The sequence below is a fragment of the Syngnathus floridae genome, chromosome 17 (genome assembly GCF_059516105.1).
Source record: "Syngnathus floridae isolate MCC-2025c chromosome 17, RoL_Sflo_1.0, whole genome shotgun sequence".
Lineage (NCBI taxonomy): Eukaryota > Metazoa > Chordata > Actinopteri > Syngnathiformes > Syngnathidae > Syngnathus > Syngnathus floridae.
The window spans coordinates 8,599,283-8,624,665 of NC_142429.1; the positions used below are offsets into that span (position 1 = coordinate 8,599,283).

Here is a 25,383-nt window from a genome sequence, read left to right on the forward strand (position 1 = left end):
CAAAGAAAAAAATAAAGAAAAACCTACACACAAGAAATATGAACAACTGGCTCCTTCTGCACCCCATCACAAAGGCGAGTGTTTCTCTTTAAATTTTACATGTTCATATTTTTAAATATACAATTCAGAAATGTTGTCTTTACAGAGCCACACTAAGCATTGAGGAGCATTCCACCTGTGCTTGAAAAAAAAAAAAATCATCACTGGGGATTTAAGTTTCTTACAATGCTGGTTTTTGTCCTTTACACAATCCTCAATGTGCCAGCTCGACAAGACTGCGGCTCCCTACCACACAAGCACAGTGCGCTTAACGCTCCCAACCACCAGGGGGAGACACATACTCAGAGCAGACAGGAGAAAGGGATGATAGATTGATGGAGAGGGGAGAGAGCTGCTTTGGTGTTACACGGGAGGAATGACTGAGAAAGCGGCAAACTAACAAACAAGAGAAACCCAGGGACTGCCAGTCACACAAAAAAAATCCAAATTGACAATTTCCAGTCCTGAGCTCTCTGACGTTAAGTGCCAGCGTGCAAGATGAAATAGAGACAAATATCTTCCTCATTTTTTCGCCGTTTTATTTTTTTTTTCTTCAAACATTTGCAGTGGATTCTTATTACTGTATACAAGTTCTGAAGAAAGACAAAAAAATAGTCTCCCAACACAACTAAGTGAGGACAACTGTGCGTAAACGTGGAAATACTTAACTTGTTGTTGCGCTAAAAGGGCAAGAGCAGAAAATATAAGAAGCACACTCGGGCTGCGTAAAAAGATGGATCTTAACAGCTCCCAGCTGTTTAGTTGTGGAGAAAATTTGATCCTCCCTGCCTGTTAGTCCTCGCAAACGTACTTCTACTCAACTCTCCTCACAGCAGCAAGTGTTTATTTAAAATCAACCCACCCAAAAAAAAAAAAAAAAGTGAGGCGGAGGAGGGAAAAAATTAAGTCTAGAACTTTATGTATATTTATATAGATATATACATTATAGTATAATATTTTATCCTGTGTCACACTTCTCCACATATTAAAATCCAATTGATTTCCTGCCACTTCCAGACAACACCACGGGCAGTCGACAGTTAAGAAAAGCCGGAGAAAGGGGGTAAAATGTAATTAAGAGATTGGCAAAAAAAAAAAAAAAAAACCCCAACTAGACAAAACACGAAGAAAGGAAAAAAAAAGAAAAAATAACAGGAAGTCATAGTTGCAGTTTATATTGGAGTTGAAGGAGAATCCATCAGCTGCAGCAAAAGGGGGGAGCCGAAGACAAGAGCCAGTGCAGAGCTCGCTTGTGTCCAGGCAAGGAGGGGGGGGGGGGCCAAAAGTGATGAGCACACATACGAGCGCCCACATACACGTGCATGCGCACGCACACTCAAGCGCACACTTCCACACGCGCACACCCGTGAGGTTGGTTACAGTCAGTTATGGTGTGAAGTAGGCAGGAAGGAAGAGGAGGAAGAGGAGGAGGAGGAAGGACGGGCTGCTTTAGTTGTGAATTTTGATTGCTTTCTCCAGGTAGGTGTAGCGACCTCTCTTTGGAGCTTTGTTGAAATGATCCAAGCCCAGCCAGGGGCGCGGGTGAGACATGTTGCCTGCGGTGCGGGGGAAGGACACACAAGAGAGAGACACTTTTGTCAATGGACTGCTGGCAGGTTTTTGTAAGGGGGGAAAAAACATGAGCTCAAGATACCCGGCTGTGGTTCAAAGTCCTTCAGGTTGACCTCATACTCGTCTTCAGTGATGTACTGATGTCGGCCCATCATCACAATGGCAAACTTGAACTGCAGAAGAGAGAACAGAGCAAACATGTCACATAGATGTCGGTGCGCAATGTTAAGCCACTTGGGTGTTGTACCTACCTTCTCAAATTCTTTCTCTTGGATCTCCAACATTGACTGGATCCTCCTCATCACCTCCCGAAAAGACTCACCCTGTTACCAGGGCAGAGATGAGTTAAAAAAACAAAAACAAAGGACAATTGCACAACAGCGACACAGACAAACCTGTCTGATTTTGAGCAAGAAGGGGATCCCAAATGTGCCGAAGACCTCCTTGTGGAAATGAGCGACAGGGATGAGCAGTTCGCTGTCCTTGTCCAAATCAACCTGGTCCGCGGGAATCTCCTGGATGACCAAGACCGACAAGAGTGAGAGCAGTCAAAATAGTTTGTACTACTCGTGTTGCGGTGTGTTCATTTTTTCCCTTTATAAAACATGCAGCGGGTCACACTGACCCGCGACCATCGAGACGGCAGCAAAGAAGACAGACAGGTGCACATACAGACCTCTATTCTGAAGGTGCGACTGGCAGCCGGGGATAAACATTCTAGAAGCTCGTCCTCCTGGTGAACCCCGATGATTTTATAGCTTACTATCTCTAACAGCCTGCGGGGAGGATGAAGGAGGGCGGATTAAAACTCTACACCGCTGTCATATCAAACGAGAAAATGGCTGAAACACAGATGCTCGCGCAGGCGTGAGGATGAGGGCGAGATACCTGAGCTTCTCAGAGCCTTTTTCGGAGAGCTCCACTGCCTTTTTACATTCATCCAACAGGTCGCGGACGCAACCGTGTTTGTCCGGGTATAGGGTGATCTCCTGCGGAGAGCAGGGGTGTTAACTCTTCACATCGCACGTCGAGCGGTATGTTTGGGTGTGCTCGTACGGGCCTACCTCCTCTCGGAACTGGCTGTTGAGCCATATGGATTTAAAACTCCGCCTGTTCTCAAAGTCGGTGATCTTCATTTTCAACTGCGTGTGAAGGGGTGGGAAATCACGACGTGAATATTACACACATTGCTTTTTTTCAACGACAAAAGCACGACGTCGTCACCTGCTGATAATAGAGTTTCTTGGGCTGCCGAGGCTTAAAGAATTGCAGCAGGTCCCGCAGTGTTCCCTCATAGTTGTGTCTGAGAGGATTCCCTGGACCGTCCCTGTACCTGGCCACCACACCACCAGGCAGGGGGGGGGAGGATGGAGAAAAGGGGCAAAAGGGGGGAAAGGAGGCAGAGTGCAAAGGGATGGAGGGCGGGAGCCGTGGAGGTCAAAAAGTGGGCAGAAAAGTGCAGAAAAGGCAGAAGATGTGGGAGGAAGAGGGGAGACAACAAAATAAGGTGGGGGGGGACAGGTTATGCAACATTTCTTCAGCATGTCATTCAAGTCAACCGTGTCAATGGCAGCACATGCAGGCCTCTATTATCGTGCGTTCGTGCATGTGGGGGGGGGGGGGGGGGGGGGGGGGTGAGAGAGTGACGAGCCTCCTACCCCTGCGACTTAAAGAACTGCAGCAGCATGGGATCTGTGTTCAACCTCTGGGCTACCGTCTTTGCCACCTGAGACACACACACATCCCATCCATGTTAGCACTGGGAGCTAGCGGATCTTCTCCACTCGTTTCAAAGTGTCATACCTGAAAATAGTTCATGCGATTGGAGAGTGTGACCACAAAGCCCGGGTCATTGTGGATGGTCTTGTCACAAAAGATGACATCTACTCGGTAGTAGAGGTCCCGGAAATATTCCTTGGCCGTCGGGAGCTCGCTGCTGTCGTTCTCCGGGTCGTCCCTGCATAGTCGAAGGAGAATGGATGCATCATGACAGCAGAATGTGTGGCTCTCTTGGTTTGGAAAAACAAACATTGAGCAGTGCTGCTCACTTCTGGAAGACAATGATGTCCCCATCCATGAGTTCATCCAGGGCCTTGTCCAGAGAGACATCGTAGTCCTGAATCCGCTCTGTTAGATTGGGCTTAACTTCCTGAAACAAACAAGGAAGGGCATTGTGGGACATGAAGTACTTAAAATCGGCAACGTTAAGCTCGCTGCTGTGTGTGTGAGAAAATCAGACGCTATAAATGTGCAACGAGAAGAGTGCGTCAGAGTTAGCGACTTGTACAAAAGGTGAAAGTGAGAAAGAGTGGGGGAACGTGCCAACAAGTGCGCGTGACAGAAATAGATCACCTCATAGAGGATAAGGCTAGTTTCCTGCTGAAAGCCTGCTCGCTCACACATGACGGGTATCAGGTCTCCTGGGAACACACACAAGAGCAGAAATAAACATTCCACGCTTTTCGACGACGTGGCGTTGTATACTACATGCTGTGTTATCCGGATGGAGCTGCTACTGACTTATTTTGCAGGATATAGGCGTGTAGATATGTCCACAATAATTTAAGCTTCTGGTTTTGGGGTCGTACATCTTCAAGAACAACATGACATCACCTGAAAGGAGGAGAAAGACGGGATATTTGCAAAATGCTCTGATCAAAATATCCAAACAAACTCAAAATGTTTTATTTCATCATGGACATCAAGTTGAAAAATAACTGTGCCACAATCAAATTCCATATAATCAGATGATTGAAAGCGACAGTGACAGCACCAGCTCTTCAAATGAGACGCTCAACATAGAACAGGGCACTTGTCTCAATTCAGCTTTGGGTACTTACGATCTTTGTCAAACTTGGGTAGCGTGGCCCCGCTGGCTGCCAGTTCGGGATCCACCGTCTCCAGAAATATTGTCCATGGATTCTCGTTGTCACTCAAGCCAATCATCTACAAGAGAAATCTCGGGTAATTGACCAGCCGGAAACAATAATAAAAAGAAAAAAGATGTTCCCTGGCAAGCACTCACCGACTTGTTGCAGTCGGCCTCGTAGTCGAGCATTGCGGGCCGCTTAGTTCCGTTGGTACGAGCTTGCATGGGCCACAACCTCATCTGCTCCTGTGGGAAACCCTGCAGGCACATCAATGTAGTGCGTTCACGGTGCAATAGGGAAAATCATAATGGTGACATCGCTGCAGGTGTCGTGTAAACACGTTGGGCTGTTGACTAAACAGCGGCAAACAATAGAAAAGAGTGATTAAAAAGTGCAAAGGCTCATCTTGGCCTGAGCGTATTCCTCACCATGGTCTGGGAGAGGTTCTGGACAAACTCTTGCAGCGTGGAGCTCTTCAGGACTTTGAAGACGGTGTACTTCACCTTCTCTTCATCATACATGTCATTACCCTGATGACCACAGAACTGGTCCTCTGTCACCATCTGTGTACAGGGAGAAGCCATGGGATGAATACGATACAAAATATACTAAATACAGCGTTGAGCCAAAGAGAACGCTTTGGTTTCTTGAGTTCCTGCAGCAGATTGAAAGGTGCCAAAAACAGAGGTTGACTGTCCACAGCAGACGGCCTGCTTAGACTGACAAGACAAGACCCCTTTTATTACCGAACGTTGTCAACTAAACTGACAGCCACGCCAGCAACAATCACCTGCTAACGTTTAGCTTCGAAGCCTGAATAGTTTTGCGGCACACGAGTCTCCATTGTTACACAAATCCCAAACCCACATATCAAAATAAGACAAAAAAAGAATAAAAATAAAAGCGTAACATGTATTTTAATTTTATTGCTGGTTGCTCAGAGGTAGAAGGCGTGAAATAATCAGTCAAAATAAAACCAGAATTTGTTGGACTAACTATGTGAAGACTTTTCCCCACCTGAACTTGCATGTAGAGATGAGCCTCTTGACGCTCCTTCCTCTTCTGTGCTTCTACCCTCTTTTCCTCCTGCAGACGTTCTACCAGCTGCTGGGGTATGTCCACATCAGTCATGGGGAGGAGCACCTCACCTGGGATGAATAGACAAAACGCACGTTAGCCGAGCCCATCGCTTACGCAACCTTTCGAGGTGCCTGGAACCCGGCTGGCTCCGCTCCATAAATCCGGTGTTACGTACTCAGCTTGGATTCCCGTATGTAGACCAACATGTACGCGTTGGTGCAGTGGCGAACAGAGAGGTCGTCATCGTGTCCCCCGTAGTTGTGCTCAATGGCCTCTTCCTTGGTGCAGCGTGATACAACGTCGTCATCAAACTTGCACCACTGCAGCGGAGCACAGACGGGGCGGAGAGGGTGGGAGGAAAAGAAAAGAAGAGAGTAGCACAGAGCACTTAAGACAACCATTTATGTAGGTTACGTGACCACGTAGCAGAGAGCTTCAAACTATATTTCAAGACATGCTCTGGCTGATGCTCTGTCAGTGATACTCTGCTGGTGACAAGGATTATTTGGCCAATCTGCTTTTGAATGAGTCGGCTTTGAAAAGTCAGCCATCAAAAGTCACTGTATAAATCTCACGGATGAAAATGCTTTCTGTGGCCAGACAGATGAGCATCTTCGACTGCATCTCAAATAGATTCCTCATCCAACATCAGAGCTGACAGATCTATCGGCCGCAAACAATCCACACATAACTACAAAAAGACAGAATTTTTGATGAAATGAATAAAAAAAAAAGTTGTTCTCACTATTGGTTCCTTGACACTCACTTTGCCGTCTCCTTTTGGATTAAGGTAGACGACATAGTGACCGCCATGGTTGTCCCCGCTGTGCACGAGCACGGCGTGCAGGATGTAGTTGGCTGGGTCCTTAGAGTCGGGCTTCTGAAGGAACTCATCCAGAGGTAATTGGTCTGGAAACTCAAACCTACCCAAGACAGGACAAGAACAGAACGGATGATGAAAGTTCAACTGCGCCTCGGAGACTCTATATTCTTCATTATATTAAACACTGTGGAGCAGAGATGGGCAACTTTGATGATTCCCTGGCATAGTATGTGCAATCCATACATTCCGTTCTATGGTTTCAATGTATTGGAGGACATCGTCACAGGGATGACTCATGGCTCGCAAGCTTAGGGTAAAAAAAAATCTATGTGGAAAACTCAGCTAGTGTCACAGTGGATTGTTCCAATAACCATTAGGGGCAATAATTTGCCGTGCAAGGTCACAGCCTGCTTTTCACAGAGATGTTGAAGTGATGCTGCCGCTGTGGTCGTACCTGTCATTAATCTTGATGTTTTGGTCAGTCTGCGGATCGTACATGAACCTCATCAGCTGCAGGTGAAGGATGGGTGGGAAAGTGAGAAACTTCACTCCTTTTTCAGCTTCCTAGGGAGCAAACAAACAAGTACCTGGTAAGGACATCACATCCTGAATTTTGATTCGACAAGTTGTGGGAAGCCCTTCTTAGGCAAGCGCAGCGATTCCCAACCATCCCAACCACTACGCAGCAGCCCAGTGTGCTGAGCGAGATCATCCGGTGCGCCGCAGGAAATGAGCCCATTTCACTTAAATAGCTCAGAAAATTATATTATCTACAAATAGCTGCAAATCTTGGTAACCTTATCAATGTTCCCATCGACATATAGTTACAAGCAAAACAATGAAATGGTCATACACTGAATAATAGAAAGAACACGATTGTAAAAAAAATATATATATATTTTTTCTAATGTAAAATATGTGCTGTGATTAAAGGTTGGGAACCATTGGACTAAAGTACTACATGCGTGAATTAATTCTGGGAGGACATATTGGGAATGAAAGCTTACCTGCAGGCCATGTTCTCCGGCATCATATTTGTTGTCTCCATCTAACTGTTCAGTTGCAACGTAATCCTTAAATGACTCAAAAACTGGAAAAGGGAGAACATTTGCGAGATTAGATATTAAAATGGTGGTTTGAACGTTTTTATCAAGAACACAGAGCGACCATGACATTTTTACCAGTTTGCTGACCTAAAAACTACTCAATTAAAATCACTGTGTACTGTGTACGACTGGAAACAAGTTTATTAAAAAAACAACAACAACAAAGTTGTTATGCTCATACTCACTGTTCTTCTTTCCTTTTATACTAAGCTGGATGTCATAGTAATCCTCTATCCGCTCTGATCGGTAGTCCACATGCTTGCACTGGATGTAAGACTGGAGAGAGACACATACACACATATGTAATCTGTAAATACAATACTTGAGACTTTAAATTTCTTAAAGATCTTTTTCATACATGTGAGCACCTCGTTACTGCGTCAAACTGGATAAGCCTCTCAAGCCAGTTAGCAGAATTGTTTAACAACCACTTAACTTCAAACATGCCACGCCTGTCAAAGAGAATGATGCGGATAGAAAACCTACCACCATCTTTCCCCTGAAGAGTTTCGGGATAGTTCCCTCAACACATGTGCCTTTCATTTTGTTCTCCACATTGTCAAGGAGCTGAAGTACACAAAAAAAACAAACAGAAAATTTGTTTTCAGCAGTACCACACATACACATTGTTTTTGTTTTATTAAAACTCACCACCCTGCAGAGCTCTTGAACATCATGTTGCATGAAACTATCTAGAGTTTCCCATCTGCAAAACAAACAGAAACAAACAGAAGAGCTATTAGGAGACAGTAGCTACTGATTACCATGCAGAATTCCCTCCGGGTTGAGACACCACATTGCCTCCATTCATTTACATGAACGACACTCCAAAAAAGGCATTTGGTGAGGACCTTCACATAATAATAGTTCTTAGTCAGTTACCTAAAACCATGTGACAACATCAGATTACTCAGGCAGTGAAGAGCATCATGATTGCCATGTGTCAATCAATGATGCAGTCCAGTAGTTCTCAACTCAAAAAGGTTTCAGAACCCTTGATGTAGTGTACTCAAATTAGTATGCAATGAAAGCTGATGCCCGTTTGCCCAGTCGTGAGTGAACTACGAGTACATTAGACGAAAATTTCAGGTAAGCCGGGTTTCTCACAAGCATGTAAATTTTTGATATCCTGAGCCAACACACTATATCAATAGACAAGTGAGCAATGTGTAGAATGCAAACATTGAGACAAATGCTCCACTTCATTTTTTCTCATCCTAACCCAAGTATACTACAGAATGAGAATCATATATTTTTCAAATTTTAAATTCGTGATGTATTTATTGACTAGTACGACTTACAACCTGAAGCGATTTATAGTCTGAGAAATGTGGTACTTGTAATTCTACACAACCGACTCAAAAAAAAAAAAGTTTCAATATTTAGTTACCCAAAAGACTTGGTGAGTTTCTTGGTGCCAACGGGCTTGTCGCTGTGTTGCAGCTCATAGAAAACCCTCTGCAGTGCCAGAGGAACACTCTTGGATGAGTCGTCTCCCTCTGTGGGCATCATGTATACTGCCTGCAATGATTGGATTGACACTTTAGGATGACTATTTTTTTCCCCCATCATTATAGTCATTTCTAAATGAACAGACAGACGTGTAAAAGGACGAAACATCTCACCCGGCGTAGTTGGTTGGTGAAGAAGAGTGTCTGTAGTAGGCTATTCATGTAGCAGGTCGCTCCTTGGTTCTTGAGTCCTACATAACCTGTGTGCTTCTTTGAGTCCCAGCTGGTCACATGCAAAATAAATGTTATTGTTTGAATGCCGCATGCCTTCATGGACACAGTGCAGGTGAAAAAGCCAGACTTGGACAGCTGGGGCAACAAAGAGTATTAAAAACTACATACGCTACTCCGTGTGGGGCATCCGCCTGGACGTAGACCTCAAATGTGACTTTGTCGTCATCAATAAAGCCCCTCTCTGGGTCAGTGACGTCCTGCGAAGCAATGTCAAGCACCGAGTTCATAAAGGGCACCGGAAAGTTGAAACAAAAACTTCAATGTACTTACACTCCAGGACATAAAGTTGGAAAAGCCCCAATCGTTCTCTTTGTGGAAGAACAGGTGACCAATCCTACGACTGAACGACTTCTCGTCGTCTTTGTAGTTGATGATCTTTAGCATGGCTTGTGCGTGGCACGACCATGACCTGAAGACAACACGATAGGGTGCCGTAGTTATCATCTAAAGGCTTACTTCACATTATTGCGCAGGTTGTTTACAATGTCAGTCCTATCAAAATGTTAGATTATTTATAAACAAAACACGGGCAGAGGAAGGCTGCACTTAGTCTTAGCAAACATTAATTCTTGAACATAGGGCTGAAGAAGAGAAAAGCGAGACCTTCCTTGTATATATCACCATAATGTATACCGAACATTAGAAGCAGTGAGGGAAAAAAAAATCCATCGACTTGATGTGTATTTGATTACTGTGTATTTTACCATCTGTTGTTTACTTTAGCGTTTTTTTTTTTTTTGTGGGTACAAAAAACTGCATTTGTGGCGGTGTTCATTTTTCTTCATCTAGTACTTCTTTGCATGAAGCGCCGAGTGAACATTAAACATGGCAGGACAACCAAATCCTACTTAGTCAGACAAAGTCATATTTCAGAGAGAAAACACCTACGTGGAGTCTGATTCCGCATTACACTGCAAGAAGAAGCCCACACTCTTCTGGTGTGGCCGGTCAGCGTAAAAGCGTGGCATCACCATGATCTTCCATGGGAGGTTGCGGACAAAGCAGGACGGGCTGAGAACTGACTCACTGAGGCGACTGAAGCGCTCCACCACAAACCTAAAGGTTGCTTCTGACCGCCAACTGGTGTCTAGGTTGAGGGAAAGGGAGGAAGTGAGAAAGGGAAGCTAATGTGAAAAGGAAAGTTGTGTGCCCCTCCTCACCGTCCTCCATGTCTTCCTCTGTGTTATTGTGTCCGTCTGCCATGGCCATGTTACCATTGATGACTGGGTTGGCTGGAATTCTTGGAGGGTCGTCTGTATCTCCAGCTGAGCGGACAAACAGAGAGACAATGCCATTATTCTGCATGACGATCGGAGCAAGGACATCAGTCATAAAATGTTCTCCTCTTGTTGTACACATGGCATCCATTATTGGAAATCCATTTCCGTGGGATGTATGCTCAGAATCAATGTTCTAGAAACATAATACTCTTCAAGGATTCCTTCAATAGGTCACGTGAATCGGCAAATTTACAGACAGTGACTAAAGACATGTTGACCTTTTTGAAAAGGGTTGTAGCATTCAAGCAAACCTAAAAGAAACAAACAGAGGGACGAGTCATGGACCAGCCGACCTCCTCAGGCATTTGGGAATACAATGCTGCATGGAAGTGTAACTCCAGGCTCCGAAAAGCTCCAAATGAATGTCATCTAAAGCGTACAACCACAAGAACAAAACAATGGATTCACCCTAAGAAAAATTGACGTCCGCCAGAGTCTTGACCCAAATGAAATTGAAATATCTGTGGTGTGACTTGGTGAGCTGCATGAGAAACCTCCCTCAGAATTTGATGGGTTCTGTCTAATTTTGCAAGAAACACTGGTAAAATATGAACAAGTTAACACTGTTGGACTTAATCCAACATCATGAATGAGCTAACGGTATGGCTCCCTCTAACAGATTTTGGTTGTACCGGAGGTTATAAATCTTAATTTCTGACCCCAAAAACATGACTCACCGGTTTGTCAGTGGAACAACACGGCAACTGTTTGCCAGACTGCCATTAAAACTATTAATACGCACTTGTTTGCTTCCTTCAAATTTGAACAAATAAAAGATCTCGCAAGTCGCGCCGGTTGATTGATAAACTAATGACCATGCTTTTCTCTTGCATTTGGGGCTGGCTTCAGCGTTGGTGGGGAGACGGTCATTACCAAGTGATTTTAAAATAAGTGATGTCCTTTTGAACGCTGCATCACAAATCGCTGGAACTCAGCACCTCCAAAATCCTCCATTTTTAGGAGACCTACGAAATTTGGTGTTATTAACATTGCACCATTTTCAACATTAGACTGGTCAGTATTTGTAAAAGTAACACCTACATCATGGACCGACCAACAGTATAGATTTGTAAATAACGAAATTTACCATATTGTGACATGGGAAGTTACAGCTTGAGTTTAAAATATTATGCAAAACTATGTTGAAATCATCATCCGGCTGGTAAAATGATAAACATATCGGGGGAGGCTGCTACACGTGAAAATCATGCAATGCAACATTTAATAAATCTAAGCACCTCAGGATTACTCAGTAAATTTAGTCATCTTGTGTGCTGGTTAAGAACGCTTGACAGTGCGTTTAACCAGAAATTCAAATCAATAGGGATAAGTGACGCAGTGGATGCTGAGGGGCTCGCAGACTTGCACTTGATCCAAAATGATCATCGGGAAGAAAAACACATTTGAAATGGTCTACACGCTGACGGGTTATGGGTGCTTGCTGCAATGTTGCTGGCAGATGTGCCGCGACTACTGAGTGGACTAACAAAAACAGAGATGATTAAAAATGGCGAGCTCCATGCTGTTCGGTCTCATACAATGAAGCAGCAAATCCCCGCGCTGCTCCACAGTGGGCCTGGCCTGACTGCGGCGGCCACATTAGTAAACATCCAACCACCAGATCGCCATTTAAAACTCATTTGGAGCATCACATGGCTGTTTTTAGAATTACTTGTTATCTCGATCGCACAATCACGCCACATATTATACCATTGCCAATTTGGCAAAGCGGCACTGACGCAGCTGCGTTAGCCACATAGCTCGTTAGCAAACACTTAGCCAGCGTCCGTTTTCTGTTAAAGGCCGTCATTAGCAACCATTAGCTGCTACTGTGACAAGTAGGAGCTAACAGCCTGCGATAAACGACAGACGACAAATTATCACCCAAAAGTACAGATATACACGCTTGAAAAAATCGCGAGGTGTGAAAGTAAGGTTTAAACAGGTGCCAAGAAGAAGCTTGTAAAACACAGGCCACCATTTTAGAACGCCACACACCCCCTCCGTCAGCGTTAGCTCAAGATGCTAACTAACGTGTTTAGAGAACGTACGAAGCCGAGTGGGCCTTGCTGTTAATTGCATAGCTTTCAATTTAGCAACAAGCGTACGTTTTACCGGCTAAAACCCATCGAGTCTCAATCAGAAGCATACATTGTAATTCGAGCAAAGTTTACTTGCGTTCGCGTTTGGAAGGCCCCAAAACGAGTTTCTACTTCTCAGGCCCCCCTTGTGTCCTCACGTCACCAAACATGATGATGCTAACGCATAACATGAATTTGTCGAGTAGCTTCAGAAAGTAGATCTTCATGCCTCGATCACGTAAAAATGTATTCGTGGGCTCTTCAGCAAAAAAAAACAAAAAAAAACGCAGGTGCCACAAGCTGTCAAAATTCCACCCACCAGTCACCCCAAGAGAATGGTAATGTTATATCCAGTAGTTTGTTTTAATTCTCATATTAAGCCCACTGTTTACAAACACTCAAAATTGCACATCAGCAGTGATCCACTTTCAAGAGAATGAGCTAACGCGATCAGTAAATTAAACGAAACGTGTTCTTTCTTAGCATATGAATGAATGCTTCAAAGGACTTTTAACCATCTTGCTTGGGTGGTTTTCTTTAGCATCCACAATCATAACTAGAATGAAGTCCCACAAAAACATAACAAGCTTATAAAGCAAATGAGGTCAAGTCTGCAAAAGTCTGCTGCAACGTACGCGCAATCAGCACAAACGCAGCCGGTTAGCTACGGGCCCTCATGTTTACTGTAAAGTTCAACTCCCCTTGCACGGATGCAACTTCATGCACACTTCGCGTAAAGGCCTCAGTGGTTTAACAAATGCTTCCAAGTGCAATCACTAACCTTCCATTTCCATATCCTCGGGTTCGCTGAGCTGCTGCTCGCCGGCTTTCTGCTGCTGCTGTTGTTGCTGCTGCGTGTGGTGATGGTGGTGGTTCATGTTGGCAGCTTTTGTTGCGATGCGGGGCTCCCTACTCTCTCGGTTGCCGTCGACGTCGCCCGAGGCCGGTTCGTATGCGAACCAGGTTCTGGACTGCTGCTGAGGTGCGGTAAGATGCGGAGGTGGGGTGGACCGCTCGAGCCTGGGCGGCCGGGCCTGCTCTGCTGCGACCTCGGCCTTGTCCGCTGTCAGCGCCGGGGATTGAGGAGGGGAGGTCGGCGGGGGAGCGGGTAGAGAAACGCGGACGTATTTGCTCGCTATTCGCCCAATTTCGGCGCCTTTGGTGGGTGCGAGTAGCTGGCTTGCTGGGACTACGGCTCGGGACTCCGAGGAGGGAGGCCCGTTGAAAGGAGCTAAATTATTCCGGCTTTCCACCGGGAAGTGTGGAGCAAAAACACGACCCGCACCTGGTGGAACAAATAGCCGGTTTACAGCTAGCTTAGCTACCTGACACAAGGTAGCCGAAAAACGCTAAAGATACAACAATGAAAACAAAAGCTCTGGCAGTAGACACACATTCAACAACTTTGCTTGCGATATCCCCAGTCCGTGTGCTCCTCCGTGTGTCCCTCGCCTGGGGAAGAGCGGAGGAGAAAGCTATCCATTCAAACCAGGTTGCAAATCGGAATAGCTTGCACTGACGTTAATTTGGAAGTTCGCGGAGACGAGACTTGCCGCGGCCCCAATCCAAACAGATCACCCACAAAAGCGTCCCTACTAACAAAAAGCGGCAGGCCGTCGCATTCCCGTCAAAGTGCCGTTCCCCAAGAGGAATGTGCGTGATCATGCAAGCGTTGTGACTTGAGTGGCGCTGGCCCTCGACACGCTCCTCCCGTCCGTTTGTGCGAGGTTCAATGTGTTGAGTCAAAATGGCGGCCGCGATCTTCAATGAAATGTCACATCCGCATGGAGATCCAAACAGTGGCCCAGCCCCGCAAAGGTTCACTTCCACCGCTCACCGGCATGCGAAATACTCATCATATGCGCGTCATCCTTCACTAAATTAAAAAAAAAAAAAAAGTACGGCAAATTAAAAACAGGGACATTTGCAGCTGATTGTCTTTACTCTGTTATACTGGGGGGAAAAAAGACATGTTGAAACCTGTTTAACATCCGCTTCGTCATATTCCTCATTTTACCTGAACATTGTTGCTAACTTGAATCATTGCATCATAATTGTATATATTTTTTAAAAAATGTATCGTATACTTATCAGCCCGAATTATTCGGTCAATCAGTTAAATCAAACAAAAACGTTTCAACCTGTTAGCCTCTATCAAATTTGGATTTTTTTTTAGCATAATGGTAAAGGTGGAGGAACATTTTTACAATCAGTATCAAATTGGAATTTTTTTTTCGCATAATAGAAAAAGTGGAGGAAAAAATACACAATAGTTAATTTCAGTGTCGTATGGGTCTTATTTATGGTACGCGGGCTCCCTCTCGTGGTCACTGCCGAGATATATCTCGAATTTGCATTTACAATAAACAAATAATTGTTTAAAAAAAAAAAGTACAATATGTATTCAACATAAACTAAATTAACTACCAGAACAAACTAGATGGTTTCATAAATATGATCCAAGTGATACTGGAAAAAGGATCACGACCAACATAGGTACAGTATAGTTGTATTAAACCATCCAGTGAAATTGAACTGGTGTGGTTGTTGTTGCTAACATTTCCTTAGGTATAATTTGTATTTAATTTTTAAGTGCAATACACTTTAAATAATTAATTACATTTTACTGCACTGTTTTAAATCTGCACAATGTAATAGTGGACTATAACAATATCAAATACACTTGTCAACGATGATACATTTCTTGCTTTTGATAAACATTTGAGTCTACAATGCACGTGTATTTTAGCGCCTTGTTTGTTTTCTGCAAAGTACCGATTAATATGCATTTCTGCATTTTACGTCACTTACCTCTAAGTATGGACTTTTTGGGTTGTATACAGTGCAACTGTGCAACATATATCCGGTGACACTTGGATAAATATGATCACAATACTAACACAAAAATGATATTCTAAGAACCGGTGGACGTACATTCATTTGTCAGTTTGAAAAGGTCAAGCAACAAACGTCCGAGCATATGTCATCACGTTAGCTTGTGCTCATCTTTGTCAGCTTTGGCGAACTCCGCCACGAGAAATGTCAATTGATAATAACCCTTTATGTCTGTGATGTTACCAGCGCGCGTGGTCCATGTTTTTATGTTATTTACACGCGAAATTTTTTTAGTATCAACAAGATGGCCACCTGTCAATTTTGAGAGGAAATATGACATTGAGGAAAATGTGAATTTACGTTCGTATCAACACGGAACTGGCACATTTATGGCATAAAGTGGGCGATCTTTAAAAAAAACCAATAAGTCAATTTTATAAAAATACTCAAGTTTTACAATAACTTCAATAATCAGATTAATTTGAGTTGCAGTCGCCACACAAGCATAGTTGTTGACTCGTGTCTCTATTAATAGACCCAATGGAACAACTTATTAGGCAATAAACTAACATTAGAATTCACATCCGAATACATGACGTTTGTTGTAATCTAAAAAAAAAAAGTAATATCACTGAGAAACATTTAATAAAAATGCCACCTAGTTAATTTACCTCTTCTTTTCAGTATTCCAGCAGACTTTGGGCGAAACGTGGTGTTCACCCTGAACCGGTCCCCAGTTAAAACACAAGAGAAACATTTGACAACCTAAAATGCGTTGGAAAAGAAGCATACCCTTCGTTCCATCTTTGTTGCCGATCCATGCCATCTTCGTGAGGCGGATCTTGTTTGTTTTGAACTTGTCAAGAGGGGCAACTCTTAAACTAAACGTATGCTGTACCTGAGTGTGACGTCATGCTCGTATCGCCCCATCCGCCTCGTTTTGCCGTGTATTGCTCAGAAAACCACTCGTTTTTTATGTTTTATGCGTATATACAGACATCAATGGTATATTAAAAAACGTAATTTATACAAATAAATACCCTACGCCATTAAAAGCAAGAAAACGGTCATTTCTGTCGGTAATGTTAATGCGTTTATATTTTCCATGTTTAATTTTTTGCACGTTACTGCATTTATTATACAGAACCAAACAAAAGAATAACGACGCCTTTATTACATTTATTACAAAACAACTCAAAAAGTAAATCATAGCGATGATAATGACAACACAGTTAATATTCAAAAGAGCACAAGGAATTGCAAAATAACTACATTTTGAGCATTAGCATTTAATTTCTAACATTATTTACATGTGGCATTGTAGTTAGAAGACGCTTGCGCTCTCTTGCAAGCTTTCGGAATGGGGAAATTTCACGGAGGTTCTTTTGTGGCAGCACAGTGAAGGGCAAGTCCGGGACGCAATGGACTTGTGACTCTGGAGATAAACCCCGCCTTTTTGGTTATATTCAGCCAATCACCGTCAAGTTTACGACAATGGGGCGGGACTAAGTGAACAACAAGGTAGCCTACGATTGTATATATCCCTGACGTCTGCAACTCAGAAAATAGTCGGCTAAGCACAGCTTCAGAAATGGTCGAGATACCGTAGAGCACAATCTAGTGCGAAGTAGTGGAAAAACGCTCTATTTTTCCTCAAGGACTCACCCGCCGTTCGAAATATCAGCCACATACGTCCCTTCAACTCTTACAAGTAAGGTTTCTCCAAGTTGTTCGCGTATTCATGGAGGAGAAGAAGGAAGACGGCGACTCGGAGATCCAGGAACACGGACCCGAGCATTGGTTCTCAAAATGGGAGCGGCAGTGTTTGGCCGAAGCGGAGCAGAGGGAGCCGAGCGAGGAGGAGGCCGACAACGACCAGGATAAACTCTGGCATCTTTTTCAGAACTCTGCCACCGCCGTGGCACAGTTATACAAAGGTTGAAGCCGTCGCTTTCTTGTGTGTCTGCTTGTTAGCATGATGACACCGTCAACCGAGCCTTTAGCTTGTTGATTAGCAACTTAGCTCAGCCTTACTGACATTTTGACACATTGATCAAACTCTGACTGACTCGCTGGTGTACACAGCAACTTGCACAACCGACCGAGCAGTGCATCATTTACATAAACTTGTCAAACGCGAAGATGAACTATGAACTTGATTGATGGCCATAAGTTGGCAAACCGAAAGAGCCCCGTGTTGCTTCTTGGGCCAACATAACAGTGTCTGTTCAAGAAAACCATCAACAACAAATCCACAAACGCCGTAGTGTCAATATACCAGTTTGATGATTTGATGGTGGACCATTTTGTTACCCGTCGCTAGCCAAGCTAGTTACAAAATGGCGATGGTAACAACAATCGTATATACGCGACATTCCCAGATGACAGTTTGTTGAACTGTCAGCGTTACCATCTGTTTTCCTCGCCGTTACATTCCACGTCTCGCAGAATGGCGACCAAAGTTAATCAGCCCAGCACACATGCTCGCACTTAGACACCCGGTCAGCTGCTGAGTGTACACTTATCGAGACAACGTGTAGCTTAGCCAGCCTTCCAATCACAAAATGGCGTGAATATTATTAGTTGCCCGTGTGAAATTTGCTTCGCCCTCGTCCAGTCCCGACTATCCCCTCGTGTTGACGATCGAGGTCCATATTTTTAGAGCTTGTTGTGTCCACCGACATATGTTCGACATTGCTTTGCAACTTTACTGCTGAGAGGACACTTAAGCTGGTGAGCGGAGCGACTCCTTTCTTTGCTGCCAAGCTCGCGAACTGTTTATTTTGGTGCGAGTGACTTTGTACACCCAAGATAAAATGGCTTCATCTTGCTGTGCTTCTTGGATCTTTAGCTGCCTCGTGTTGTCATATCTGGATAACCCAAATGACCAACCCCTTCGCCCCTCTTGTATCCCCCCCCAAAGATCGAGTATGCCATCAACAGGGCCTGTCACTGTGGGTGCCATTTCAGAATGCTGCTACAGCAGTCACAAACTTATACAAAGGTACCACTGCCACCTCACCATCATTCTACTTTGGAGTTGGAAATACAATAACCTCTAATTGTCAGATTCAATAACACTGTATACATGGCACATACAATGGAACCTCTAAGGTCAAGCAACATCATTTCTAAAATGCTCAAAAGTCTTGATTTGTTTCAATTCAGAATACTCAAAGACGTAATGGGACAAAAAACATTTGTACATAAAAGTCTGGGATGTATGACCAATACCAACGTTACTATCTTTTTACTCTTCTGTTACAATGTTAGGAATTCGCCAGCTACAGCTACACAAATGCCGTGTCACACTAAGAATGAGATTGCACTGGACTCTGTTCTGTAGCCTTTGTGGAGAGATTACAACATATTGTGTAAAAGAATCCGAAAACATGTTTTTAAAGCATTTTTTTTCCACTGCAACTTCAATAATCTTAGAAAGCGTCGATGCCCATCAGAGAAGCTTCGACAGGGGCATCCAGATAGGACACCAGCGGCGTAATAAGGTTGGCCACGTATTAGTGTTAAGAAAAAATAGGCTGGGGGGGGAAAAAGCCTCTGAATTTCTTGTAATATCTACGCTACCTTGTAGGACATGTTAGCCTGGGTGAAAAAGCGCCGGAGAACCATCCGCAGGGAGGATCTTATCAGCTTCCTGTGTGGCAAAGCACCTCCACATAGGAGTAGCAGGGCCAACACAAGGCTGGCCATGGTGGCCCCCAGCAGGGCTAACTCGCCGGTTGAGACCGGCTCGTCTGTAGAAGCCGACCTCCAGCCGTTCAGGGAGGCCATCGCACTCCACGGTAAGCCAACATCAAATGTGACTGCATTTCCTTACAAATGAGTCACTCAGTCAAACTGAGGAAGGAGTCTGACATTTCATCAGTGAGCCGTGCAATGATTCAATGGCGGGTTCCCACTGTGTGGACAAGTGTGAGACAGAAAATGTCTGTCCGCATGTGGTTCTGAGATAAAGTGAGTTCAGAGCGGGCCAGTCGTGACAGCAGGAGGCCACTTGCGAGCGAGAATATCTCTGAGATCGTTCTCGTTTCTGCTTTTATGGGGATGAAATCTCCGCCTTGTTTTGGATCTTATTTAATTTCCCGATCTACCATTTCTAGGTCTGAGCGGCGCCATGGCGAGCATCAGCGTGCGTTCGGGCCCCCCGGGGTCTCCTACGCACGTAAGCGGGAGCAGCAGTAACGGAAGCGGCGCCGGCGGAGGGGCTTCGTCGGGCTCGGCGGCGCTTTGCCGCGGCCGACGTAACGGCCTTCTGGACGTGGACTTGAACACTTTCATCTCTGAGGAGATGGCGCTGCACTTGGACTCTTCCGGCTCGGCGTCGGCCGGCGGAGGAGGCGCGGCCAGGAAACGAAACTCCACCCAGTGCAGTGACGTCATCACAGACTCGCCTACTCACAAACGCAACAGGCTGATCTGAGCCGGGCCCGAAGCTTTCCGTTAAGACGGCGGGACTCGCCGTCTCCCTTCCTATTATCAAATCGGAGCGCGTCGCGTGCACCCGCTCCACCGTGTTGGAGGGATCCTCGCAGTTGTCCCTCGGTGAAGACACACTGTGCTGAAGCCACTTGATTCTTGACACATTTGTGCCCTTATCCCCCCCCCGCCCCCACCCACCACCTTAATAAGGACGTGAGGTGTCACCGAGGACGTCAAAACGCTTCTTTCTGTTACTCGCTGCTCACTCGCAGCCCACATTTGATGTCCTTCCCTGTCCTTCCGACGCTTCAACCATTTTCTTTTACCGCCAGTGTTAAACATTATTTTCGCTGTTTTCAACAGCGATAGCCAAATCTTAAGTTTCACGCCTTTTTTTGTGTTATTCTAGTATTTGTTTGAAATTTTTTTTTTCCCAGATAACGCCCCCTGCCCCAATTTTCACAGTCTTACTCTAAAAAGCAGCTGCTGCTCTTCTATGTGATTGCGCGAAGTTTTCAATAAGTTGCAATAAGGCTTTTTGCACTTGAGGTTTCATGCAAACAAAATCGGCTCTTCCATCGCATCGCTGTTTGTAAGCGTCCGCCGATTCTAACGCGGACCGCAGGCGAGCGCGTTCCGTCACGAGCGGCAGAGCTCTCGCTTCTAGTTCTCGTTTGTTTCCATAAAAGTGAGAACGCCGGGCTTGTAAGAATAAAAGGAATACGTCACTAAAAACAAAATATTTGCCTATTATTTAGTGACGCATTCATTTTGTTGGAGACAATTACACTTGAAGTGACCCACCGTTGATATCAGTGGCAAAATGTATGTCAGTTTTGTTGACACTTCAAATCTGTTTTACTTCAGCTCTCATACTCCTGCATGATTACTGGCTCGTCTTATTGTCTCTTCATTTTTTTGTCGCGAAAACAATGAAAAGTGGGATTTCATTTAACTACACAGCCTCCGATCACATGTTAAAGGTGTCATTGCTGAAGGCTGTTTGGATTTGTACAGTTTGGAAAAAAGAAGTGTTAATTTATCATAGGAAGGATTTTGGTTTTCAATAGGAACTTTCCCTAAAACTAAAACACTTAATCTATGGAAGTTTTAGTCCCTTAATCACACATGGGGAATATTTTAGTCCTTCCTCAGGGGGGTCTTGTTAAATTGTGAGAAGAAAAAAAAAATCCAAACAAATGTTTATTCTATATTATAAGCATTTGCTGTTTCAATATTTTCAGATTTATATCGCAGTTCCTCTGAGGTTTTATTTTCAAATTGTATGGCGGGCCAGATCCAATGTTCTTGAGGGCTGTATGTTCCTCACCCCCCTTGCCTGAATGTGTCACAATATGGTGAAAGGAGGATTTGTTGGCAGCCTGTTTCTATTGTTTCAAATTGGGCAGTTTTTTGGATGATTTGCTTAGCTTTCCTTTTCCACACGCTTAACTCAGCTCGGTGGTTTAACATTCACTCGCATCTGCAGCACTTTTGACTGAAAGGCAACACGGTGGTTGTTGCACGTCACATCTGTTAAAGTGTGACGTGTGTGTGTGTGTGTGTGTGTGTGTGAAGACAAGAGCTACATTTCAAAACAGAAACATATGGAATTAAATCCCAACTCTTGTTTTTTGTCACTTTCTACAACGGGCAGACTTGAGCCACATGTTTGAAGCCAATACTATCATCGGCTCTTTCTTCATACACAATTGTCAAAAAAGTAATAAATGGCTAATCTATATACTTAACATTTAATTGTTGGTATAATATATGTGGTTCGCATTGTAAAGCTGAAATAAAACAATTGAGTTGCAACTTGACTGAGTCATTGAAACTTTTTTTAGGGGGGGTGAAAAGTGGACTTTGTATTTGATTTAGATTTTTTCTGTTGATCTCAGTTACGTAGATATATTACAAAAAACGAACGTAACGTACATAAGTTGATACATTGAGGTAACAGTGAAAAGTTTCACGCAGTTCTACTTCTAGCCACTAGATGGTGCTATAGTAAAACTATTCCAGTTTATATTTGCCCACCCAGAACCACAAATTGGCAGTTAAATACACACATATACACAAATATACATATATGTACAAGTATATCCTATGTTAAACACATTTGCATGTATATTGTATGTATTATAAAGGTTATTTTGCAAATACAATGTATATATACACATTGTATTTGCAAAATAAATTTTAGCATACACTATTGTGTAGTACTTGACACAAAACCAACCACAAAGTATCATGAAATTCATCCATTTTCCATGGTGTTTATTCTCAGTGGCGCTTGAGCTTATCTCATCTTACAATTAGATATGTTAGGAATGACTGACAAATGCAGCAAATTCTTTCAATATTTAATTTATCAAGATTACACGAGGCATTTCTAGGAGTGGATGAGATGCTGTCTCTTGCTCAATGACATCACACAAATGTACACTGTAATGAGGAATCCCATTGTTCAGTTCTAGTGTTTCTTCCAACAGCGTTTTGGTCTAAGTTAGTCTTATCTGACTTCCTCACTGACAGGCTGAAAGTCATAAGTTCCTTCAAAAGATGCATTCTCCTTCCTTCTTTCTCTCTGATACATAATATGACATCAAATTACCTTATGATATAAACAAAGGGACTTTTTGTGATTTTTCAAGGCACGCTCTTCAGCACAGAAGCTCTGCTTTTAGGGATTCAAAGGCATCCCTGTGCATGCAGACAGCGAGCTGGACCTTGTACAAATAAAAGACGGTTGTAACTAAAAAATACCTTGCGACCTTTATATCTGGCTGAGTGGAAGAAACTTCTGGTAGTAGCTCTTAGTGACGTCAATCATCAGTTCCTGTGTGCATTCTGGAAGCTCCCCGGAAAACAAACCTGAAAGGTTTAAAATAGGTTTAACACATAAAATATTTACAAAGACCAGAATACAAATTAGGAAGATGCATGTGTGTGTATGAGACCTGGGCATCCTGAAAAGACAGTAAAAGGAGGCACCACTGTCTCCGGAGGAAGGACAGTGTTGTCTAAGATCTTGCAGCAGTCTTTCAGCACACAACGGCGACCCTAAAAAGATGACAAAAGTATATAATCAAATGTATAATTCATTCATTCATTCATTTCTTTTTGTGCTCTGTGCCTCAAGATTACTATGGCTGATAGATAACTAATAATTAAAACGACGCATCTTTACTCCGAGACTAAAATCTGTCATGGAGGAGATTCTTCAACACATGTACATTTACAAAAGTATTTAATTTTTTAAAAAAAAAATCTAATTATGTGAGCTATTTATCACTATTCATAAAAAAATTGCTCATACACACTATGTATATACCGTGGATATCAAAAGTCTACACATCCCTGTTCAAATGTCAGGTAAGAAAATGAGACAATAAATAACAGTAAGAAAGGAGCATGAGAACAGCAAAATTAATAAATAATAAACTTCCATTGAATATTTCTGAATATGGCTTATTTCAGTAGTGTATCAACAACATACCTTCATATTTTCTTTAGCTGACATGAACGCCAAATAATGACTTTCCAGGATAAGGATTTCCAGCTTGAAAAAAATTTCTCTGCGTCCTCCATTGAAAATTTTCAAGTGGTCCGAAATGTGACATTGCGCAAATGTGATGTCACTTTGTCTGGACGGAGTGCTAAATTATGAAGTCCCAAATTGCTTCGCTTAAAACTGTAAACACTGTCGTTTCATTCCGTTCAATTCAATTGAAAGAAAAAAAAAATTCAAGAGTGGGAAGTCAAAATGAACATTGAGATCATTTGGGGTCGAAATACCGAGTGACATTTGACAACATTTCACATCTTTTCATGGATTTTTCACTTTTCCCCCCCAAAACATGAATATATTCATAAATTCCAATAACTGTGTGTTGTTCAGTGATTCCACAGCAACCAAAAAAAGCATAAACTCAGCTTTCATCATGACTTGCATGTGACCGACTGGAGCGGGTGAGCCGCTGTTGTGTGTCAGAGCAAACTCACAATAACGCAGTTCTTGCCGATGTGGACGTAGGATCCGATCTGGGCTGCGTTCACCACGCAGTCTTCCTCGATGAACACGTGGTCGCCGATGTGCAGTGGGAAGAAGGCCACACTGCCAGGGAGGAATCGAATTTAAAACACATTTTTCCAATATTACCTAGTCACCCACTTTTGTACAGAAAAACAAAGAAATTGTGTAAATTATATTCTAAATCTAGTTCTATTCCCAAAAAATGAAATAAAGTAAAAGCAAATGAACTCTATTCATGTGACGAAAGCGTCTAATTGTTCCAGTAGTAGTTTCTGTGTGTACATTGTATTACAACACAACATTGTTCACCAAATAATACATAAGAACAAAAATATTTACCCTTTGCTGAACTTCTTGAACGGTGGACGAATGACACTCCTGCTTTTAACCACACAATGTCTGCCCACCCTGACATTAGCCAGGTCCCCCCTGATGATGCAGTCATTCATAACGATGGTCTGGAGGAGACAGTTAATCAAAAATTAAAACTACAACGTAATTCATATAAAAAATACACAATTCATCTTATCACTGTATACTTCAACTTACTTTGCCATTAAGTACGATGTTTTGACTTCCACAGAGCACCGACTGCCTGCTCACCTTGTTGCCAGACGCCTGAAATTCACAATTAATACGATATTAATATCGAGAGATATCGCTTAGGTTAACACAATTGATGCCATTATGGTCCAACGCCCCATCCAGCTAGTTAGCTACATAGCACACGAGCTAACAGCGTCGTAAAAGAATAACTTACCGTCTCAATGTACTCCGCTTTGTTGTACAATATTTCAGACAACTCCATGGTTGAAAAACCGCGGAGGTATTTTATTTAAGAAATAATAGGGGGAAAGCAAATGTGAAGCATTTGTTTGGTTAAGGTCCGCTTTATCTACTGACAGCTGAATTGGATTGATGATCAGACAGTATAAGTTGAGTGAAGTCTTATCGATTGATTTGACCGTACACAACAACGAAATATTCCGTTAGAATGTGTTTCTAATTTTTTAGTTTGACAGGGTTGTTATCGACGCATAATAATTGTAATTTGAATGAATAATGAATGTAGTTTGTCAACTTAATCAATTGTGTAGTTAGAATTTGATTAGTTTTGCCTGGGATTTTAAAAGAGCTGTTAACGTATGTTGTTCTTTTCGAATAAGTATATTTTAATTTTAATATCTACAAAAAACATTAAAGAAAACCAAACAAATATAGTTTTGCCTGGTTTTTAAAAAAGATAACATCAAATAATCTAAATTGCACATGCGTACTAGCGAGCCCTTGGCACGACGTCTTCTTCCTCGCGGTGCATGCTGGGTACCTGCCGACTTCTTCCTAGTGATGTGCATTCCAGTTCGTTTAGGTGAACTGAATCCTTAGAATCAGTTCACTCAAAAGATTCGTTCTCCGATGAACACAGGGAGTGAACAGCTGCAGCGCAAAGGACCAACTCGCTATTTTTTGGGG

At 43.2% G+C, this 25,383-nt stretch overlaps 3 protein-coding genes across 7 annotated transcripts; 1 reads left to right on the top strand and 2 right to left on the bottom strand.

Moving 5' to 3' along the window:
• Positions 1-561: 561 nt before the first annotated feature.
• usp7 (ubiquitin specific peptidase 7 (herpes virus-associated)) lies at positions 562-16,241 on the bottom strand. Of its 5 annotated transcripts, none has more exons than XM_088357977.1 (32): positions 16,224-16,241; positions 13,378-13,881; positions 10,396-10,500; positions 10,124-10,322; positions 9,506-9,644; positions 9,344-9,432; positions 9,116-9,224; positions 8,881-9,011; positions 8,142-8,196; positions 7,977-8,057; positions 7,676-7,766; positions 7,392-7,474; positions 6,839-6,948; positions 6,307-6,484; positions 5,737-5,881; positions 5,499-5,629; positions 4,910-5,044; positions 4,637-4,738; positions 4,452-4,557; positions 4,132-4,224; positions 3,964-4,031; positions 3,660-3,760; positions 3,415-3,568; positions 3,270-3,337; positions 2,836-2,944; positions 2,676-2,753; positions 2,500-2,600; positions 2,288-2,387; positions 2,007-2,126; positions 1,863-1,934; positions 1,694-1,784; positions 562-1,595 (listed from the first exon to the last, which is right to left on the bottom strand). In XM_088357977.1, exons 2-32 carry the CDS (start codon positions 13,472-13,474, stop codon positions 1,489-1,491), a joined length of 3,348 nt encoding a protein of 1,115 aa, XP_088214103.1. In that variant the 5' UTR covers positions 13,475-13,881; positions 16,224-16,241; the 3' UTR covers positions 562-1,488. The 5 variants fall into 5 exon arrangements, with proteins under 5 accessions (XP_088214103.1, XP_088214102.1, XP_088214101.1 ...); XM_088357976.1 differs by lacking the exon at positions 16,224-16,241 and adding an exon at positions 16,103-16,142 and having other exon boundaries at positions 6,328-6,484; XM_088357975.1 differs by lacking the exon at positions 16,224-16,241 and adding an exon at positions 16,103-16,141 and having other exon boundaries at positions 2,836-2,938.
• A 713-nt stretch (positions 16,242-16,954) lies between these two features.
• hapstr1a (HUWE1 associated protein modifying stress responses a) lies at positions 16,955-21,694 on the top strand. Its single transcript, XM_088356873.1, has 5 exons — positions 16,955-17,368; positions 18,355-18,435; positions 18,870-18,937; positions 19,024-19,234; positions 19,553-21,694. The coding sequence occupies exons 1-5, from the start codon at positions 17,173-17,175 to the stop codon at positions 19,870-19,872; spliced, it is 876 nt and encodes a 291-aa protein (XP_088212999.1). The 5' UTR covers positions 16,955-17,172; the 3' UTR covers positions 19,873-21,694.
• Positions 21,695-22,125: 431 nt separating this feature from the next.
• Positions 22,126-24,852, bottom strand: dctn5 (dynactin 5). The gene is made up of 6 exons (XM_088356874.1): positions 24,671-24,852; positions 24,460-24,528; positions 24,250-24,368; positions 23,880-23,991; positions 22,835-22,937; positions 22,126-22,748 (listed from the first exon to the last, which is right to left on the bottom strand). Exons 1-6 carry the CDS (start codon positions 24,716-24,718, stop codon positions 22,651-22,653), a joined length of 549 nt encoding a protein of 182 aa, XP_088213000.1. The 5' UTR covers positions 24,719-24,852; the 3' UTR covers positions 22,126-22,650.
• Between the last annotated feature and the right edge of the window lie 531 nt (positions 24,853-25,383).

Bases quoted from the DNA above. Each gene is read 5' to 3' on its own strand.
- usp7 (XM_088357977.1), bottom strand. From the start codon at position 13,474: ATGAACCACCACCATCACCACACGCAGCAGCAACAACAGCAGCAGCAG. The intron at 6,949-7,391 runs GTAAGCTTTCAT...TTTGCTCCCTAG, and splicing joins CCGGAGAACATGGCCTGCAG to GAAGCTGAAAAAGGAGTGAA. The intron at 3,761-3,963 runs GTGATCTATTTC...TGTTTGTTTCAG, and splicing joins CTAGCCTTATCCTCTATGAG to GAAGTTAAGCCCAATCTAAC.
- hapstr1a (XM_088356873.1), top strand. From the start codon at position 17,173: ATGGAGGAGAAGAAGGAAGACGGCGACTCGGAGATCCAGGAACACGGA. The intron at 17,369-18,354 runs GTTGAAGCCGTC...CCCCCCCCAAAG, and splicing joins CGTGGCACAGTTATACAAAG to ATCGAGTATGCCATCAACAG. The intron at 18,938-19,023 runs GTTGGCCACGTA...GCTACCTTGTAG, and splicing joins GACACCAGCGGCGTAATAAG to GACATGTTAGCCTGGGTGAA.
- dctn5 (XM_088356874.1), bottom strand. From the start codon at position 24,718: ATGGAGTTGTCTGAAATATTGTACAACAAAGCGGAGTACATTGAGACG. The intron at 23,992-24,249 runs GTAAATATTTTT...CCTCCCTGGCAG, and splicing joins TTCAAGAAGTTCAGCAAAGG to TGTGGCCTTCTTCCCACTGC. The intron at 22,938-23,879 runs GTGAGTTTGCTC...TCATCTTTTTAG, and splicing joins TCGGCAAGAACTGCGTTATT to GGTCGCCGTTGTGTGCTGAA.